The 12761-nt window shown below is 39.2% G+C and overlaps 1 protein-coding gene across 3 annotated transcripts in view; it reads left to right on the top strand.

Moving 5' to 3' along the window:
- prkar1b (protein kinase, cAMP-dependent, regulatory, type I, beta) overlaps positions 1-12761 on the top strand; it is a 72632-nt gene that overhangs the window by 20752 nt on the left and 39119 nt on the right. For all 3 annotated transcript variants that reach the window (XM_088342852.1, XM_088342873.1, XM_088342863.1), the window contains one exon: positions 3920-4011. In XM_088342852.1, the coding sequence (XP_088198978.1) occupies positions 3920-4011 (92 nt within the window). The remainder of the gene's footprint in view (positions 1-3919; positions 4012-12761) is intronic.

A 12761-nucleotide genomic window follows, 5' to 3' on the forward strand; every position in this document is an offset into this window, starting at 1 on the left:
TTTGTATCAATTACTACTTTTCATACAAGCTTGCACAAATGAGAAATTTCCTATTCTTAAATCCATTCATGAGATGAGAAGGAACAAGCCACGGAGGCCCCAACAGGACTTAGAACATTTTCTAATTTACAGGGAATTTAAAAGATGTGATAATACTTAAATCTTGAAAATTAAATATTATAATGAATAATGCATTTCCCTCTAATAACTCACGAGCAGATAATTTGTCTATAAAAAGAAAAGATGGTGCGCTTATTGAACGTGAATCGTTCACATAATCCACATGCTTTTGAACTTCTTATTCAGATTCAGAAGAATAAATCCAATGACCTTCAAAATTAATACTTTTTGTCTCCATTTCCCTCATTCATGTACTTTCTGTGATATTTTCTTTTCTTAAGATTACCAATTTAGTTTTCTCACCTTTCAAAAATATATGAATGACTGAATCTTCTTGTGAATATTTTTATTACAGAGATCAACATGACCTTATTGCTTTCTTTTATCGCAACATTTCTGTTGTAAATGAGGCTGTTATGATATTGTTACAAATATATATAATGTTTTCAAAATGTAGCAGTATATTCTCTATGGTCTAACTTTTCTTCAAATTACTTTGCTCAAACTCTGCGCTGGCAACACGTCTAGGATATTTTTTAAACGAAAACATCACTTGCTAAAAACAACTTCTTCGTACTATATTATTTTTGTGAAGTTGAATTTATTTCACTGCATTATATCCTGTCAAAATATTACTTTTGTTTTTTTAAATATTTTTTTATTGTTCTCGTTTATTTTTCTTTCTGGTGGCTTCACTTTGCTATTGCATTTGTTCTTCTCTTTTGATTAATTGAGGCTGGCATTAGTTTGTATGGCGTTGTCCTATGAATCAAAATCGCTTCTTACGAGTCATGTCCAAGAGAACAGGTTCATGCTACGTCAAAACAGGGCATTGAAATCTGTATTAATGCAATGCTTTTGATCGATTGTGGACATCATTATGGGCCATGCAAAAAATTAAAGTGGTGTTCCCCACATGTAAATTGTAGTGGGAAGAACTTTCTGCAACCAAAAATGCAAGCTTCATATTACAGTTCTGTCATTTTCACCCACATGGGGAGAGGTTTATCTCAAACATATTTACACATGTAAAGTTTAGATCCAACAATGTATTTGCGATTTACTCAAGATCTAAAAATCATATGTCTTAAATCATCCACATGCAAGATTAAAAATTGCATTTGTAAGTACCAAATACATTTGTGCCTCTGCAAAATACATGATTGACAACGTTATTAATAGAAAACATGTTTTTTTTTTTAACATTCATGTTTACTCGTGTTGCATTATGGATTCTGTCACTTAAAACTAAATTGCAGTCATCCGCATTGGAACCAAGGCACGTGCACAAGCCCTTCAGACCTATCAGCACTATGTGATTACACCAGTGCCTATCAAGAGTGTCAAATTGCTCACTAATGTCTCCATGGCGACGTGCACGCCCCCGTCATCAGCCTTAGTTCCTGTTGTGTCACTTAGTATGTCAGAGATGCACTCACAGGAACATACAATCACCTACAAGACCATTGCAAAAACACATCAAATTACATGTTTCATCGGGCTTGTAAAAATTCCCTGCTTGTTTATCAAATGGGGGAAAAAAATTATACAAAACATCTGTGGAATTGGGCATCACGGCAGCGCTCTGGTTAGCGCATGTGTGGCACAGTGCCGTGGTCATGAGATTCAACGTTCCTGTGTGGAGTTTGCATGTTCTTTCATTGCGTGGGTTTCCTCCCACATTCCAAAAACATTCATGTCAGATTATTGGTTGGTTCAAATTGTCCCTAGGTGTTAATGAGCGAGTGAGTTCTGTCTCTGTCTACCCTGCGACTGACTGGCAACCAGTTCAGTGTGTCTCCTGACCACTGCCTGGAGATAGCTGGGATGGGCTCCAGCACCCCCGCGGCCCTACTGAGAATAAGCGGTGCAGACAATGGATGGATGGATCTGTGGAATTTTTTTTTACTACAGTACACTTGTTTCTTAAAGGGACATTGTGTATTGTTTAGCGCCCCCTAGTGATGTTAACACTTAAAAACACTTTAAAAAGCAATATTGATTTGAGTAATAAGTAAAAATATGTAAACTTAATTTTTTTAAATTCTCACGGGCCAAGTAAGATTTATTTATTTAATAAAAGATGAGGCTCACTGAGATGGACCTGATATGATTGTTCACAATCTTTCTGCTAAGGGTACCCATACAAATCCGAAACTTTGTGAATGGTAAATGGCGAAAAGCAAAATAGTGTGGTCCCTTTTAGTATCCGTAGTTTGTGTTTTTCCTTGTGCATTTTAGGGCTCTGTTTCAGTTGCACTACACAATACAATTACTTGTGGTGTCCCTTTACAAAAAAGGGATTCTCTAAAATCTAGTGACTTAACAATTTGATAATTATTGTATTTTTAGTACCTTTTTTAAGTTCATAACCCATTTTACTAAATGTTGAAATTTAGGAGAAAAAAAAACATATTTTTGCAGAGATGAGTTAATCTGGGTAATGATTTTGGACACTTATAGTTTGCAGTCTGGACAAAGCATATGAACTCATTCCGATCCATTTTCTTATCCGGGGTTGGGTCGCAAGGGCAGCAAACTCAGCAGGGGGTGCCCAGACCTCCCTATCCCCAGCTTCTTCATTCAGCTTATCAGACGGGATACCGAGGCGCTCTCCAGCGTGTCTTGGGTTATTCCTGGGGCCTCCTTCCAGTAGGACATGCTTGAAACACCTCCCGAGGGAGGCGTCCAGGAACCATCCTGATCAGTAGCCCCAGCCACCTCAACCTGCTCCTCTCAATCCGGAGGAGCAGCAGCTATACACTAAATCCCTCCCAGATGACCCATTTTCTCACCCTGAGAGCCCAGCCGCCTCAAACTCATTTCAGCCCTTTGGGCTTTGCCGCGCTGGACCCTGTGAGCAATGACCTGGGCACCAGGCTCTCGCCAGCTGACCACACCAACAGGCAGGCCTGGCTCCAGAAGGGGACCCTGTTGTTTTCCATCATAAAGGGTCTGTGAGCTGCGCTTCATCAGGCCCCTCATCTTAGAACTGTTTGTCATGGGTGATCCTACCAGGGTCTTGAAGCCCTCAGACAACATAGCCACTGGGATCTTTGGGACACACAAACTCCTCCCGATACTGTCAGTGACATCTTTAAAAACATACAATTGTTATTATGGGCTTTTGATGAGCCTCCTGCTATCTCTTTTAAAATGCACAATTGTTCTTTTTTTGAATGATTGACACTTCATTAGGTCTAAAACAGGGTTTACTCTCATCGTGGTCATTTTCCAAGCTTCCTTCCTCCTATGCAAGACTGCTGCTTCATCTCACCACTTCCCTGAATTTGGTTTTGTGTGCATGTTGCACGCTGCTGCGCGGTAGCCTTTTTGTGGTGACATCAATTGCTTGAATTTTAGAAACAAAAACACTTGCTGCATCTCTTCTTTCTCATCAATGCACAGAGTAGCCTTGATTTCTCATCTGGTTTGTCTTTTTCCTTCTTCTTTTTCAGACACATTTCTGTAACTTTGATGTGGCGATTTGTGCACATGTGCGCGGTACATGAAAACGCATGTTTTATGAATGAGTTTAGGCCCCTTGAGAATTTCTACGGCTGTGCGTCATTTCGAGGACAGTCTCTGAACAGATGGGCTTTCCCGAAATGACATGGACACTACACACGTGTGGCGTATTCCTATCTGGTCTGCCTGGCACTCTACTCTTTAATTACCTCACTATGTCCACTTTTGAAGTCACGCTCAATGAATTTTTGCAGTGTTTTTTCCTCCCTCCCATGAGTCCTCCTGCACAGCGCTTGCAACTACATTTACCAGCATTGCTTTGTTTACACAGGTGATCCCAAAGGACTACAAAACAATGACTGCCTTGGCCAAAGCCATTTCCAAGAATGTTCTTTTTGCTCATCTGGATGACAATGAGAGAAGGTATTGTACACAGCAAGAGAGTTTATCAATTGGTGGACCTTGACTATGTTTTGGAAAACATTTGAATAACTTATTAATAACTGAATATGAGATTAGTTTATGAAACTGTATATTTGCAGCATTCAATTAAGCTTTTACCTATCCTAACCTGTATTTTGACTCAAAGAACATTGTGGTAAAAGGTAAATTCAAATAGAAACCTCAAATGACTACATCAATGCCAACTTACCTTTACTAGATTTCAGCCTGTTATTTAGCTAATGCATTATTTTTTTGTTTGATGTGAATACCCAATTTCAATAAATGAAGTTGATTGTAGATTCTTGTACTGTGAGAAAGAAAGCAGCTAGTAAAATGGCCTAACAAGATTAACTTTAGTCATTTGGCTGAATTGTAATTAAGTATTTCCTTATGAGTGAAAAATAATAATAATACCCTTGATTACAATTAGTCCATCTTCTTTATCAATGCCTTTTACCTCTTCCCGATTCAATACAGGTTAGGTCAGTCTTTTGAATGGATACATGATATATTTTTAATTCTGTTGTATTTTATGATGCCAGGAAATATAATGGACATTAAGAGCAGCGCTTCCGTCAAGTGTGTTGTTCTCATGGCCGCTGTGTGCCAGTGTTTCTTGCCCTAAAACTCACTTCTGTTGTCACACAACACGTGGTTGGGACTCAGGAGCTCTTTAGTTTGGACATGGACAGATGTGGTGGAAGAGATTGTGGGGAGAGGTAGCTTCGTGAATACAGTGTTTCCTTGACTTTGTTGTTGGTCGTAATGGCAACCTGTTGTTGGACAGTACACAGACAGTGCTTTTCATGGTTGGAGGATTTGCCCTAATTCTTCATGTTTTTCAGGGATTACATTGTCCTTGCACTTATCATTTCATCTCTTCATATTTCTCAGATATTCTCTTTGTATTGCACTTTCACAAGGGGAGGGGTGCTGGGAAATGAAGTCAGAAAGTGGCTGGCAGGCGAGCTTGCCAGCTGGAGTAGTGTTTCATTGGCGGAGATAATCCATTATGACTCTCAGAGAGAAAAACACCAACGCTTTCCTTTTGGGCAAAGCCTGTGTGTACAATACTTAAAGCTCAGTCTTTCCAGTCTTTCATCAGCTAGCAATTTATGTCTTTCTTTGGGCACAGTCAAGCAGGCCTTTGATTGCACGTCAAATGGCAGTGCACCACTTGATATTCCTGGACATTCTGAAATGTACTCTTGGAAGCCTGATGTTGTTGGTTAGAATTATGCAGTTGTGGAAACAATCACATAGAACAGCAAGATTCGTAATGGCCTCATCACAAGTTCATTAAACAAGGCAGATTATATATGACCAAATGTCCCTCTAATCACAGAAAACAACAATCACTAAACAGGGATTGTTGTGGGATTATGATGCAGGCAGTTTTTTAAGGACATTGTATCTATTTGCTTAAGAGAAAAATAATTTTGCATTGCTGGAAACTCAGCAAAATGTAACTTCAAGATGTCAAGTTTTGGATATGTTTCATAATTAATTATCTTGCCACACTTGGGATTATGGTTGCTCACTGTTGTTTCAAGAGTTGCTCACCGACTTGTGTGAACGCTCAGACCCGTGGAAAATTAGAGGGAACATTGGTCATAAAATAATATGCTCTGTAAAGATAATTAAAGTTAAGTGTAACTTACTTTTGGAAGATAAGCTTCAAGAGGTCGTCCTCCGTGTTAGAGAGTGGCCGAAAAAAAGTGATACATTTTCCCAACCGCATCAAGCTTTCTTATTCCACTTTCGTTTCAGAGGAAATTGCTAGCTTTTTCTTTACACTTAATACCAACCATACTTATAACATTGGTAAAATGGCGGCGCCCTCTGTTGGCTGCGGCTGCATCGGCTCGCTACAACGGGTCAGGTGTATCGACATTTCGTTCTGTGTACATTGTTACAAAGAATGACAATACAAAGGAAATTATTATTATTATTATTATATTGAATGGACGCACTAGATATTAAACAATAAAAATGTCAAAGTTCTTAGCGCAAAGTTCTTAGTCTCAAAAGTCTGGACAGTCCACAGATTATTGCAAACTACAGACTAATATTACTCCATCCCCTGATCTAAAACCTAAATGAAGGCAAGGAAAAACTCAAAAACCTCAACATGAGGAAAATGAGGAAACCTTGAAAACGGACCCTCATGATGTAATCCCAGTTTGGGGATGACAAGACTGCAACAGATGTTGCAATGACAAATAATACACTGATATTGTCAAGGTGAAATATAGGTCATTCATAAGCATGTGTTTTGATCTTAGATTTAAACTGTTCCAGCAAGGTTGCAGATTGAATCTCAGTGGGCAGAGCATTCCACCGCACGGGATCCGAATGGAGAACACTCTCGAACCTGCGGATCTCTTCTTGGCTCTTGGAATCACTAGTAGACCAAGATTTTCAGAGCAAAGGCTCTGGACCGGAACATAGGAGAAAGTTAAATCTGAATGATATGAGGGAGCAAGTCCATGCATGACTTTGTATCATACAAACAGAACCTTAAAATCACATCTTAAGCTAACAGGGAGCCAATGCATTGTAGCTCAAATCGGGGTAATGTGATCAAACTTTCTTGTCTTAGTTAAAAGCCTTGGTGCAGCGTTTTGTAACAGCTGCAGGCTCTTGATTTTGGTCTTCGGGAGACTGGAGATTAGTACATTTCAGTAATTGAGACGGGAGGTAACAAACATATAAGTTATAATCTCCGCATCGTCTGCAAATCATTCGATTAAAACCAAATGTGTCAATTAGAGACTGAAACCCAACAGTAACCGAACTGAGTGGGGAATTCATGTGAATGTTAAGGTCCCCCCTTATTATTTTGTCTGCATAGGTTACTAGGTCAGACAACAGTTCACAGAATTAATCTAAGAAAACCGAGTATGGTCCTGGAGCGCGACAGTTACTCCAAATATCGACATGAAAGAGGACCGCATGACAAGAGACTGAAACCCCTTATAATCATTAGAGACACGGGGAGTTAATTTGAGTATATTTTCAGAAATGAGTCCAACACTACCACCCTTCTTCAAAGAGTTTGCTACTTGAGAGCTCACATAATCGTCCCGTCTGAACCAGGTTTCACACTGGCCAATCAGGTTAAGTTTTTGATCACCAATAAGATCATTTACAAGTAAAGCTTTAGGAGCAAGTGATCTAATTTTTAAAAGACCAAGTTTCAGCTGTGATTAACTTAACTGAAGTCTTCGTAGAAATCGCCACAAGATGTCGTCGTTCGACGAGATCGATGAAGAAATATTGGTAGATTTAGGCACAATTCCATCCTCATCGTGTCCCTCTCTGCTGTTTCTGAAATCAGTTTTGCAGTCCCGGCGATGTAGCTCCCTTAGCTTAGCACAATGGCCCGACAAGGATATCGCCCTACTCACTTCCATGTTCAATTTTATGTTTTATTTTCATTCGCATCTACCAAAACAATTTTCTGCCTTCATATCCAAGAATTATTGAAATAGTAGTCCTAATAGTCCTCACATTCAACGAAAACTGTTTTTTTTTGCGATATATTACTTGCCAGTATTAGAAGACCAGTGTAAGTCAAACCAGCTTCAAAAACAATTGATAGAGAAAGAAAACAAACATTATTAGCGAAGGGTCATGGGTCATGTAGTGTTATTTGATGGTTGGGCTCAGAAAACGAGAGATTACTGCTTAGTTTATATATCAGATAGTAATTCTATATATAATTTTTATGATGAGAAAAAAAGAGACCGCTTCCTGCAAAGATTCACTCTGATTGGCCAGCACCCCTTGACTTCATATCACTGTTGGTCAGTTCATATCGTAGCATCTTTAATACTGAACTGTGACCGGACACCTGCTCTGCGTTCTCTGCATATCACTGAGAAGAGTTTGTGTCAATCTCTTTTTTTCATCCCCCTAAATGATGCATCTCTCTCTCGCTCTCGCTCTCTCTCGCTCTCAGTCAGCGAGGCTTTTAATCAAGGATCGCCCCCTAAAAACAAAGACATTGACAAATTTAAAATTCATACTGGGTTTCACTTTGCTCTCACTCTATCTCGCTCCGTCTTTTTCTCTCTCTTACTCTCTCTCTCATTTGGTGTGTCAGCAAGTCCCTTTAATGAAGACACGCCTACAAAATTGCTAATTTAGAATATGTTTCTGTTTGGTGTTTGCATCCTTAATCACTATGGTTGTAGGGGCACCATCCCTATTCATCTCCGACCAGGGACCTTTCTTTGGTTAGGCGAAAGTGCTAACCACTGGACTAATTTGTTTTCTCTCTCTCTAAGTTGGCAGCTTTGCTCTAATGAAGGCCACCAAAAACAAAATGTGCAAGTATGTCTCTGTGTGCCCTGCAACTGGCTGGCCACCAGTTCACCCCCTCGACCCTGCTGAGGATAAGCGGTGCAGAAAATGTATGGATGATGAAGACTATATGAACACAGCTCAGTTTGCCTGTGGACAGGGAGTTTTTTCTTGCTGATGGCCTCTTTGGTTGCAACTGATAATGTATAAATTTAACTGCCTACTGTACATGTGCCAGATACATAAAGGACTGACGCATATTAACAGATGGAGGCTGGCTGTACTCTCTCCTTCACTCCTCTTTTCCCCCACCCTCACTTTCTTTCCGGTTGTACTCTAAAAGCAGAATTTGTGCATTATGCTATTATAATAGTTTATTGGTAAAGCTGGGAAAAATGTCTATCGATACTTTCATATATTGGCTTGTAACAGTTGTGTATGCTTTGAGCGGGTTGTGCTGTGGACCTCCTCTCCACGGACCTGCAATTAGCTGTCTTAATGGCCTAATTATCCTATTCCCACATAAACACACCAGATGAGTAAGGAGCAGGTGCTAAGCCTACTCAGCTAACCTATCATGTAACTTAGGCTATCCTATTTTTCAAAAACTATGATCTTGTGATTACATGATTGTCTTGTCTCTTGGTTTCTTATTTATAATTTTATCATGCGACAAATATAACGTTTTCTGATTGTAAGAGCCGAGAAGATTGCTTAGTACTTCTACATGTAAATCAAGTCTTGCGATGTGATCAACCTATATTGTTGAACCTCAATTTTTTATCTAAGTAAAATGAAAAACAGCAATAAACTGTCATAATAACTTAAGAGTTGACATTTATATCTTGTTTACTTTTCTCAGCAGTTCTGAACGGGACAATTCAGGGTCAGATACTTGGGAGTTCAAATTACCTTTTCAGTTCTACACATGGGAGGTTGGGTGAATGAGCGGAGTTGTCTTGTTATGACATATTCAGAAGATCTGTAACTTAGAATATTGGAATGGTAGTTATATTGTTATTATTAATATACATTATTACTATTGTTTATTGTTACAGTTAGTAGTATTTGTATTAGTATACCATGATCTAAACCGGTTTAATATATAGCCTATTTGTAAGAATAACCTTGATGTTTTTAAAGTGTTTAATTATGTAGAACAGAAATTTACTCAAAACATTGGGAGGAAAAAAACTAAAATGCACACGTCCATAGTTAACGCACATACTAACATTGCTACCTCTGCTATTTAAATTGTTTTTGTAGTCCTTAATATTTAAGCATGGTTAAAATTAATTGTGAGTCGGTGTACATGCTTTGGTCCAACATTGACCAAGTATTTTCCTTTAGCCACTTACACCATTAAAACTCCAGTTTTAGCTGCCATGTATAGCAATATATCTGAAACATTGGTTGTTATTTCCAAAACACATTTGGACAATCCAGCCTTTGTCACCTACTTTTCACCCACAGACTTAAAAATAAATTGGGGTGGATTAGTAGACTACAATTCTTGAATTTAGCTCGGTTTGTTTTCTGTTTATAATTACATAAATGTTCTGTTTACAGCACCACAGATCATTTCTTCCTCGTACTGTCTAAATAACATTATGGAAAATATGTACCTCTACTACTCCACACTTATTGTTTACACTGTTTCTGCTCAGAACAGCAGCAGAGAAAGCAATTGTAAAAGGGGCTGGCCCTTTCCTCATCCCATTCTCTTAAATCCCCTAATTAACAAGCAGAGTAATGAGTTGATGAAGTGACCGATTAGTTGAACCTTCACCCCTAAAGCCTGACCTCTGCACCTTCCCCACTAGCCCCTGCTGACAGACAGGGAACATCTTCATTTTACTCACTCAATGTATGGTCCTGAGTGTGTGTGTGTGAGTGAGTAATTGTATGTGTGTCTGATGGGGGTAGAAGAATAAATAAATCATTAAGTGATAAAATACTTAGCCAAACAAACAGTAGCAAAAGTAGTGGGGAAAATCCCGAAAAACCTTATCTCGTGTTACTGCGGAAGTTTATTTAAGCGTAAAAGGATAAAACAACAATGAGGTGGAGTGCTGTGCAGACCTATCAAATGAACGCCAAAGCCATTATCAAATCACTCTGACTACTTTTTAATTGCACAATTTGGAATTCTTTCTGGTCGACTTATAAGACAAGACCATGCCAACATGACATACATTTGGGGCAAATATGAAATCTACAATGAATAAAATATGGAACAAAAGTTTTGACATTGATTAGTTCTCACATGCTTTGATTTAAGGGATTTTTACTTCTTACCTATTTTTAAAATTTGTGCAACATGAACAATCACGTTGAAATCCATCCTTGAATACAGTCCATGAGCCACGTTCAGTTGAGCTTTGTCCTCAATCCCTCAGGCATCCTTGATAGTCTATTGTGAAACTTCAGATAGTCTTGGAGACCAAATCTCACCGTGCAATATACTCCGCTATACCAAATTAATGCTCCCAAGCCAGCAGGAACAGTAGTCCAAAACGAGTGCCACAACCCATTTGAAACCAGAAGCATACCTTAAAAATATTTTCAAAACCTAAAATCAAACTTAAACTCTGTATTCATATCTAAAATCTGTTTTGAACTGCAACATCTGGTTTAAAATACTGTCTTGAAATAAGTGAGTTGTTACCACTTAAGAGCCCCTCAGGGGTGTTTTTTGCTACACGTTATATATGAATATAATATAAGTTATAATATGCAGTTGTTAAGGGTAATCCATTCAAAAATTATTGTCTGGTATGATCATTTCAGCAGACAGGATGCAACGGAAAAAAACATTTCATAGATGTAAATTGTGTTTGTGTTGCTTTTGTGTTTATTTGCCTTCACTTAAGGGAAGATTGTCTGTCTATGTGTTCAGGTGGAAGATGTTTGACAACTTCTATGATTTGTATTTTATGGTGTACTAGGCAATGACATATTTTGTGAACATAAACATTTTAGCAGGTTTTCTGTTGTGTCTTGTTTGCGTTTCCTGTCAAAGGGAGTCTCCCCTTGTCTCTTTGTGTGTTCTCTGAGAGCCTGGTGGTCTTCCTTTTCAACTTTTTTTCAAGTCTCGCTTGTCATCCATCTTTCTCTCTTTTAGTCTATGTCAAGTCTCGCGTTCATCTCCTCCCCCCACACTGATGTTGAGTCCTTTTCTCCGTGTCCCCTGCATGGCTTTGTGCTGCCGCTACAATGCCAGGGGCCAGCCCATGAGGTCATTCTCCACAGGAGAGCTGCAGGCCTGATTGAATCGCAACCATCTCCTCCTCCCCCAGTGTACTGCATCATCTTAGGATCTTTTAATAAACCACGTAACACGAACACAGTAATTAGTTTAATCGGTCAGGTTTGTGCAGAAGAATACATGTACAAGTGCACACATGCATTACTCCACATGGAAACTTTAGTCTTAACCTTTGCAGTGTTTCAACCATTTTCCTCTCACCTCCACTGGCCCACTGACTTCTTCTCTCCCTCATTTGCCTCCTGCTTTATCCATGATGAGTCATGGAACAATAATAGCGTCCCTAGAAGAGGTTGGGTTTTCCTGAAAAATGTATTCCCCTTGTCTTTCTCTGCTGGACAGTTCCAGCAAAAATGAGTCCGTAGGTACTGCCTTCTCAGCTGCTTATACTATTAAAAAGGTGGCTCATTACGCTCCAAAGGCCAAAATCCTTTTGGTACTGTGTCCTCCAATAACAGCCTTAGCTTTGGTGCAGCAATTCTGAAACAAAGGCCCACAAGCTTTGATTTTTTGGGATCTGTGAAAAGGATTTTAAATTAAATCAAAATGTTGATGAACCAATAACACATACAAAAAGGTAATCACCATTGTACTCCACAGGTTGAGCTTGGCGCTGTTGGCAAATTGCTTGTTGCTTAATAAAAAAACAAAAGAACATAATTTAGTTTGGACTTGAGACCTTGCATTGCTCAGATGAAGTGTGGGGAAATGGTCGTTTTTTTAGATCTCACCTCGCAAAATAGGTTTCGCTAACTACAAAAGTAAAACATGAAGAGCATATAGACAATGCTTTTTTTGTTCACACACAACCTCGTCATGTTGGTCAGCATCAATTAGTAGTATTTGCGCTTGATGAGGGAAAAAAAACATGTTTATGACATGTGTGTTTGACCCCCTCAGCCCCACTTGAGGACATGGTGTTCCTGTAGTCCTTTTGCAGCTTTATAGTACAACTGGGTCTGCAGGGACAACCCACCCACTGACCACCACACATTACCACATGCGCCACGAGTAGAACTGCTAGCGCCCAACAGAAAAGAAAAGTGGGATTTGGCCCATGGCCTCCTATTGTATACACCCAGTCCGCTTTGTCTATGCTATAGTGATAGGTTCCAGTGCAGAAGCACAGACAAAAGTCCAGTTACAGCATCTT

Source organism: Urocampus carinirostris, chromosome 1 (genome assembly GCF_059441175.1).
Source record: "Urocampus carinirostris isolate Australia breed hairy pipefish chromosome 1, RoL_Ucar_1.0, whole genome shotgun sequence".
NCBI classification, from domain to species: Eukaryota; Metazoa; Chordata; class Actinopteri; order Syngnathiformes; family Syngnathidae; genus Urocampus; species Urocampus carinirostris.